General features: G+C 38.4%; 1 protein-coding gene across 1 annotated transcript; it reads right to left on the minus strand.

Moving 5' to 3' along the window:
• Positions 1 to 350: 350 nt before the first annotated feature.
• Atg9 (autophagy-related protein 9) lies at positions 351 to 6,089 on the minus strand. Its single transcript, XM_065484501.1, has 12 exons — positions 5,743 to 6,089; positions 5,509 to 5,686; positions 4,405 to 4,615; positions 4,231 to 4,355; positions 4,047 to 4,174; positions 3,601 to 3,964; positions 3,108 to 3,239; positions 2,804 to 2,957; positions 2,182 to 2,424; positions 1,929 to 2,129; positions 1,174 to 1,494; positions 351 to 965 (listed from the first exon to the last, which is right to left on the minus strand). Exons 1-12 carry the CDS (start codon positions 5,846 to 5,848, stop codon positions 789 to 791), a joined length of 2,340 nt encoding a protein of 779 aa, XP_065340573.1. The 5' UTR covers positions 5,849 to 6,089; the 3' UTR covers positions 351 to 788.
• Between the last annotated feature and the right edge of the window lie 2,829 nt (positions 6,090 to 8,918).

Below are 8,918 nucleotides of genomic sequence, written 5' to 3' on the forward strand. Positions count from 1 at the left end.
CCAGCATCACTTCTTCCATGCATTTGTGGTTGCGGCCGCCGCCGCCAGCTGGCGACACCCACACGTGCAGGCTCGATTCTTGGTCTAGAGGCCCCGAAAATCGTCCTTTTAAATTCGCAGGCATTTTTTCGACCAAGAATTATGTAGAATTTTAAATTAACTCTTTCTCTCTCTGACTTCTGAAAGACAAAATAATATCTGCTAAAACTCTTACTGCCATTGCCATGTAAATCCTGCAAATCATTGAATTTATTAAGAATATTAAACAAAGATTTTAAACCTGGATTTAATTTTTTTAAATACTCAAGGAATTACATTTAAAATTAAACTGTTTTAAATGAAATTTGCTGAATATCCTCAATTTGAAGGATCTTTAATTTTTATTTTATTCGACATCGAATGATTTTATTTACAGTTAATCAAAAACACCCATCTCGATCATCTTTGGTGCTTACCATATTAATAATCAGCCCGATCATTTATTCAAATAAGAATAATTCAATAGATTGCTAAATTGTACAATTCAATCACACATCACATCATGCGACAGTATATATTCCTGCACGATTCCGTCTTGGCCCACGTTTTGTGCACGTTATTTACTCAAAATTATGCTGATTAATTACAAAACATTTTTACAAAAATAAATAACAGAGGTGGAATCCTTCGCGGTTAGTTACAGAATAAAAAGCCGTAAGCCAACATCAGACTAGACAACTTGAACAAATTAAACACGTGTAGTAATAGTTTAGTTATTGATGTAGAAGCGGCGAGTCACAAAAAATGTCTCAAGAGTTGTCGGTGGCGTCCGAGATGAACGGATTGGTTCTCGGCTTGAGCAAAGGCAATCTCTCCGCCGACCTCTGCTCGTCGGGCAATTCCGAGATGCCCGGCATGTCTTGGTGCGGCCGCTGCCACATCGATCGGTTGCTGGTCTCGAGGATATTTCCCACTCGACGCCTCACCTGAAATAACAACGAAAAAATGGTTCTAAGATAATGTCAACCATCTGCTGGCGGCTTTGAACACTAAGGGTTTATACAACTGGTGAATTAAATAAGAAATTATCGCGTCATTCTTGTCTAAATAAATTTGAGTTGACCCTCGAGTAAATTTATTTAAAACAACCGAAGAAGAGAAACACATTTTTTCCAGTTTAAATAATATAAATACCTGTCGTTGGTGCATCTCATGCAAGCAGAGAGTGGTCAGGCACATGTCGGCCGTTGCAAACTCAGAATTCTGCATATCAGTCCTGGTCTCAGGGATCATCATGGAGTTGCCGAGCGACGAGTTGCCCTGTGTCAGGCTGAACAGCAGGCCTCTGTCTGATCCCTCAAGCGGGCCTTCAGACCTGTTGATGCAGCCCCGCAGTTTACTGGGTTTCTCGGCAGGCAAGTAGCCTGACATGGAAGCGGGACCGCCCATCATCTCCGAGCGGAAGAGCTGCTGCGCTTGGGGACCGACTCGAATACTCGAAAATATCGTCGAGTACTGAAAATTATTTAATATAAAATTAGTTTGAAAGTTGGCGCGGAGATAAATTGAATTCGAAGAAATTACCAAAATCTAAGAATTTTTAATTGCTGTTCTAGTGGCGATTTTTAATTAGTGTTGGGAATTTAATTTTAATTTGAGAAACCAAATGAGCAATTATCACACAAGTCCAAGAATTTAGATCCACACTTCAGTTAAAATCATCTTAAGAGCAAAAAACATTTTTTTTAAATCACTTGCACAGCCGGTTAAACTCCTCTTAAAATCCTTTTTCTACAAAATATTTATTTTTCTTGCCATTTTTCCCCTCATTGTTTACCAACTGATGATTATTTATATTTTCCCTAAAAACCTAAATCTTTTTAACTATTATTATTTTGGAAACACGGTAAAAAAACACTTGACAAATATTTTTTAAGGAAAATATTTACCCCAGTGCCAAGAGAAGAGACTGAGTTGATAGAGGCAAAAAGTGGGTTGTTCATTTGTCCAGCCACTGTGCCTGCAGCAGCATCTTTCAGAGCTTGTTGTCTGAACGTTTGCACGAATTTGTCAGCGTCGGCTGGAGGCTGCCACATAGGATTTGTCAGAGTAAAGTGCACCAGTGAAAGCTCCGTTTTTCCATCCTCAGCCTGCAAATGAATCAAATTAGAACTAAATTTGTAACTCACCGGAAAAACGTACCTGAGTGTACTGATTGGCATCAGAGGGCAGAGGCTCGTCTCCAGAATGGACGGAAGTCTGCCAGGTAGCGTTTCCGTGCTTCCTCACGTCCATCTGCGCGAAGGAGCACACGTCTCCGACCCCTACAACCTCAACCGTGAAGTTTCTGAAGAAGTCAACAATGTCCAGCGCCTTGTGACGCAGGTGGAAACACAGCACGTACGGCGTCAGAATTGGGGACAACATTTCCTCCAACAAACTCACCTGCAAAATATTTCACAAGTCATGAACGGGAAGTAATTTAAGATCGTTTGTTTACAAACTGTGCAGTAAAACTCCAAACTTAGTAAGGCCTAGATTAAGGCGTTTGTTTTGTGAGAATGAGTTTTATTCTTATAAATGAAACTGAATTCCACAGAAAAGCAATCAAATTTGGACCAAAAACTGTAGTTACATAAATTTTTAAACCCCTTACTAATTAATTAATACACACAAAACAGTAATAATTTATATAACAAGGGGAAAGAACCCAGTACTAAAAACAGTCTCTTATTATGCAAATTTTAATTGAGAACTTAAACGAAAAATAATTTAACAATTATTTTCCCACGACATGACAAAACAAAAAATCGTGGCTACTCACAGCTCGCAGCTGAAACAGTTGTGCGAATTCTTGCCTCACATTATGAGTGTGAGCTTGGCCTCTCCAATTGTCGGGCTGATAGTGGACGTGCGCCAGAACCTTTGTCAAAAGCGTCTCTGGACACCACACCATGTTTTGGTCGGGAATCATGGACCTATTCAAATTGATATTAACCCTCAAATTTGGGCAAAGTTATTATACAAATTAAAATGTAAAATATTTAAATAAAGAAAAAAGAGTAATTATGACAGAAACTGTGATAATCTCCAAACGCTCAAAACATTGAAGACACTTGAAAAAATACCTGCAAGTTGCGTATACCAGACCGCAGATAGAGAGAATAGTTAAAACATGGTCAACCAAAAGGACATCCTGGTCATAAGCACTAAGAGCCAGAATAACTGCACCAATTGATCCAACCACAAAAGCCAGATTCCTAGAAAATTAAAAGACATGAATTAATGTCAAATAAGTATTAATTTTGAAGCAGATTTTTATGTTGAGGTGGAAACTCTTAGAATTAGATTTAATCCGTGGTTATTTATATAAAGTTCAGTAGTCTAAATTTTTCTATTTTACCATTTAGACAATTTACAGATATTTGGAATAATTGCAAAGATTTTATTTCTTCAGAGCTCAATCATTTAATTAAAATAATAGAAAAACACACTGAAAAAAGCTCCGGTTTGATAAATTAACGACTAACTAGATGTATCAGTTACCCAATCACGTTGAGCAATTATTTTTTTTAAACACAAATTCACATTGACATTCAGGACCAGGCAGCAATGACTCACTGGGCTATGATGGTGCCAAGGGGCGAGACAAAACTATCCATGTATTTAGCTGCAGGCCGGTAGGCCCTGGTCAGCCTTGCGTGGAGCTCGTGGTCGAGTTCGTTGAAGTGTCGGAAGTAGAGTCGGCCGTAGTACGACCAGGAGCGCATGCCCAGCGAGCTAGGGTCGCGCTTAATCGCTTCTGCGTAGCTGAAAAACGTGTGCAACACTTGCCAGAGCAGGATCATTGGGCAAAGCATGAGGTTTATGATGCCCGCGTAAAGGATGCTGCGCGAAAGAGTCTCAGCCAGATCTTTTCGCTTAGCCACCTTCTTGTAGTCTTCTTTCAAGTGCCAATTGTTCTCAAAAGGCGCCCACGGACCATCTGAAATTTCATTTAATTCAAAATAAATATGTGTAAGTACAGGATTGCAGAGAATTACGTTTAGGATATTTATTTTACTTACAAAAGAGAAGTATATCTAGGTTGAATTTCAGTCCCTGAGTCATAAATATGACCTCTCCCACAAATGGCACTTGAAGTTTGACTGGAAGTAAAGATTTGTTCACCATGGCTATCTTGTAGTTCTTAAATCTGCGGAGAAAGAATTAATAAGAGTCGAAATACATCCCTTTTTGAAATCAAGTTACCTAAGTATTCTATGATAAATATCCAGTTCTGACAAGTCTGGCTTGTGGATGCACATTTCATGCTCTTTCTGAACTTCTCTGACCTTTTGCTGGACCTGATGCCACGTCAAATTCTGAAGCTCATCCTAAAAATTACGATTGTTTGATGGGTGTAGAATTTATTTTAATGCATACGTCTGTGATTTTTAGTGCAGATGCGTAAAAGTGTTTCATTTCCCATTGCTGGCCAAGGTGGAGCAAAGTTCTCAACGTCATTATACACCAAAAGGTGAAAGCCAGCAATATGAGGAGCCAAAAGAAGCCTGATATTTGGTCAGTGCACTCATCTAGCGGTAAAAAGACGTCCGACAGCTCGACTTTTGTGTTGTTCGGAAGAATTTTGTTCCTGTAAAATAAATGTTACACATATGATTAATATTTTTAATTTAGAACTGATGTAAAAGTGGAAAATTATCAAAATTCCTGAGGAGTAGGACAGACTTATTTAATTATTTTCCCTCTGTTGTTTCTAAATGATTTTTTTTCTTTTGGATGTGGGGATGTCAAAGTTATCCTTCTGATCCGAAATTAAAACAAATTTTGAGTCTTTGAAAATAAAATCCACACTGCAGAGGATTTATTTTCTGCGCAAAATTTAAAAAGAGGACAACGGATTCATTCATCGGATTTTAAAGCTAATAATTTTAAAAATTTATGAAGCCTATGTAACCAATGCATAAATTATTCATAAAATTTATCTGAAGGTCGCAAATGAGGCCCAATTAGAGAAGATTTTTGGCAAAGTGCCACAATTTAATTTGGTGCAAATAATTCACGAAAGGATTTCACCTTAACCATATGATTTGCTTCAATAAAATTTCATTACGATTTGTAGCTTATAATTTTGTTGATAACTCTGTCCTTATCAGCCGTGGCAAAGATAAAAATAATTTCTTCAAGCTGGACTAGACCTCATGCAATCAACGTAATATTTCTAAATTTCCTCTTTCCACTGATTACGCAATTTGTAGATCTACATATTATCTGTTGAAAGATTTTATTTTCATAGTAAAGAAAATAAAAAAATGAAAAAATATTCCATTAGAGAGCCATTATTATTTAAGTAAGTGTTTCTTTGTGCAATATTCCATATTCCACCACATAATAAGCTTCTTTCAGGGTCGAAATATCGTCAATTTGATAGCCGTAGGATTTCTACGGCTTGCCTCTGAAGGTCAAGAGCAGCCTATTTTTGTCTTTTTTTGGCGCGAAAACAAGTATAAAAAGTATGTTATGTACTTGAAGAGGACGGGGTAATCCACGCAGTGCGCCAGGTACGTGGTCAGCAGGACGATGAAGGCAAACTGTCCGAGTTGGAAAATCTCATTAAGGGCGATACAGACGATGCCATTCCTCTGGTGGTATTGGTACATGCGAGTAAAGAACGAGTCCAGGTCCTCGATGTGATTCCATCGACCTTCAGGGAGGACAGAATTAGCAAAATGACAGTAAAGGGCCACTCAATGCACTTACTTTTGCTGCCCTCGGGCACGACTTGGATTTCGTGCGGGGTTTCCTCGGGGCCCTCCATGTCGTAAGACTGGATGGGCTGGTAACCGTGCTCCAAGGTGGTGGTCATCTTGTCCGTGAATTGCGTCTCAGCTGTCAACACGCACTCGGCCGCATCACACCAGCCTGCACTGCCGTTTGCCGCTGTAAGGGGTCTTCCAAGGGCTAATCACGCCTTCGGAGTCCGAATCGAGGCTCTCGGGACGCGGGAAAAGGCCTCTCCTGGACCTCGCACGTAGTAACAGCAGCTATCGAATCGAAAGGTCTCTCGCTCTCGCTTGTCAGCTCAGCTGTTTGTTTCACAACAAACGCAATAGCCAATCATGGCGAGGCCAGCACGAATGATTGCCAATCGCAGAGGAGGCTGCACAAGTAGTGCCACCTGTTGGCTGCAAGTGGAGTGTGGGAGCAAGTGCGAAAGTGCTGCTGATTCTGACTTGAATGGCGCAGTGGGAAAATTCCTACCGAAAATATAAAAACGGGGGTTTCCCAGAACAGTGTAGTGCGACTTTAAATATTTTTTTAGTCTGATTTAAAATTTCTGAGAATAATCTTATTAAACTTATCATCATGAGAAATAAAATTTTAGTAGAAATATAAATTTTATCCCGGTCCTCGGACAGGGATAAAAAGCAAAATAATATATATTTTTAGCATTTTAAAATTTAATATAAGATATGGCCTAGAGTGACCTCTGTGAAAAATTTCTTCACTCTTGCGTTAATTTTTCCTGTGTGTTCGATTAGTAAATAATTACTCCAACTAAAACGATTTTTCTTGTCGGAGAGCCTAAAAACAAAAATGATAAAAAAATCATAATAAATGTAAACAATAATTTTTGTCCTAGGCATCAGATTTTTCTCTTAATTTTGCACGAGTGGCAATGAAATTTTCAATTATCTAATCACTTATTGTCGGGTAATGTGTGACATACATAAATGCGTGGGACTGTCATTATGAAGGTTGCGCGCGTGTACTCGAGTCTCGCACTGTCAAGGAGTCCTCTCATATTTGGATTGGCATGCTGAAGATACGGAAACCTGATGCAAAACTTGACTATGTTGCTTATTGTTAGAATTAAATTTGAATACCTTGCCTTGATTTGGCTTCACGCACGGGTATAATGTATAGCGTTTCAATCCCGACTCCCCAGGAGAATAATTATAGACAACATGACATGACACACATTGTGAACTATAAATTATATTTAATTTCAGGACATCCCTTCATGAATTGCAGGGATTATCTTACATCGCGATTAAAATTTAAATAAATATTTTCGAAACAATAATTTTATTTAGTAAAAAGTGTAACAATTTTACATATATTTAATTTAATAAAGTTGAAGTGACTTACAATTAGGGATCAAAGGTCAAGGACGTGGCATAATTAGAACGAGAGGAATGAAATCAAATGGAATGGAGTAATGAAGATTATTCCTCTACATTATCAGCATGTGTGTGTGGAGAGCGAGATTGATATTGAAAATCAGCTGACGAGGTCAATTGATGATTATAAAGATGGTTGACATGACTTGTGTAAGATCTGTGATGCACACACTCCTATATATCAGCTAAGCTCATGAACAAAAATAATAGTATTTTTTTATTTTATCAAAAAACGAATCAGTGTTTACTGCTTTGAGACATGAGAGATTTGCTATCTCTTATTGAATGTCTATAGTAAAAGGAATTTTTCTTTAAAAAATAAAATTGCCCCGAACATTGTGTCTTTTCTATATATCTGTCAAATTTTTTTAAATTTTTTTAAATATCTAGATTGATTATAATATTTAAAAAGATGATTGTGATGGTCAATTTTTACTGGCCATGATTATCAGTAGAGAGAAGACCACAATTTTTGAGGAAGAGGTTTTGAGTTTTGACCTGATGTCTCACATATGCTTATATTTTTTATCTAATGATAAATTAATATTGACTAAGAAATTGTTAACTAGAAAAATAAAAGTACCATTTTTATTTTTCAAGTAATTACTGCCTACAATTTAAAAGTTTTTCTTGCAAAACGAGATTTTATGAGAAAAAAAAACAAAGCAGGGGCCAGATTTGTGCAACGCGCAGATATGGCGTCCGGCGGAGCATGGCGCGAAAAAACAGTCACGTGAAAATGCGTGAAAAGAAGCAAGTTTTCGTCAATATTGTGACATAATTTGCACTAATTGTGTCTTTTTGATCGTAAAAACAAACTCTTGACACTCGTACGGCAATCCAAAGAGAGCTTTTTGTTTCCCACATTAAACTCCATCTTGCATCTGCGCAGTGGGAACCAATTTTATCGCACATCTGGCCCCCGCTGAAAAACCAACATTTATTCCTGATCCAAAAGATTGAAATATAACTCAGCGTCATTTTTCCATTCGTTTCACAAAATGTCACACATTAATTAATTCAATGCTAGTATCATTTTCACCGTGGCAGTCCTCCCTTTTATCAAATGGAAAAAGTTTCGACGGCGACTTTATTACAGTTCTCTCGCAGCGGCTTTGACATTTCGCACGTCACCCGCGATACAGATGCAATATTAATGTGCAATCTACAATTTATCGTGCGAGAGAGCAGAGTGCGAAAGGCGTCATCGCGGGCTGAAAGGGGGAAGTGCTGGCAATGTGTCAACAACAACTCACTGCTCCTCAGTCAGCTTATCAATTGCAACTGCGGCGGCGACCTTGCACCGACGACCACGTGGTCCGTGCCGCAAGAATGGGTGAAAATAAATTATTAACGCCGGCGTGTAGCGAAAGTCGTTGACCCGCGCTGGACAGGAGCACGTGGTGGAAGCTCGCGAATGCTAAAAGAAGGTCTCCCATTATGATAGACAAAAAAAAAATGTGGCCAGACGCTATATAATTTGGCCGATCACGTGAAGGCCGAGTGCCATTTTATGAGAGTTATTATATTTTAGGCCATTATTCTGTCTGATTCTTGAGAATCTCTGCCCCGGTGAGAATGGGCTCTATTTTTAGATGCCTGCTTTTGTCTCGATTCATTAGAAGCGTGGGATGAAAAGAGAGATGAATTCAGCAAAATCGATGCGGAAATTTTCGCGTTACGAGAGCATATATCGATATTAAAAATTAAATGTGAGAAATTTGATGTCAAATAATTAAATGCGTAATGAAA

This window comes from Cloeon dipterum, chromosome 3 (assembly GCF_949628265.1).
Source record: "Cloeon dipterum chromosome 3, ieCloDipt1.1, whole genome shotgun sequence".
In the NCBI taxonomy this organism is placed as follows: domain Eukaryota; kingdom Metazoa; phylum Arthropoda; class Insecta; order Ephemeroptera; family Baetidae; genus Cloeon; species Cloeon dipterum.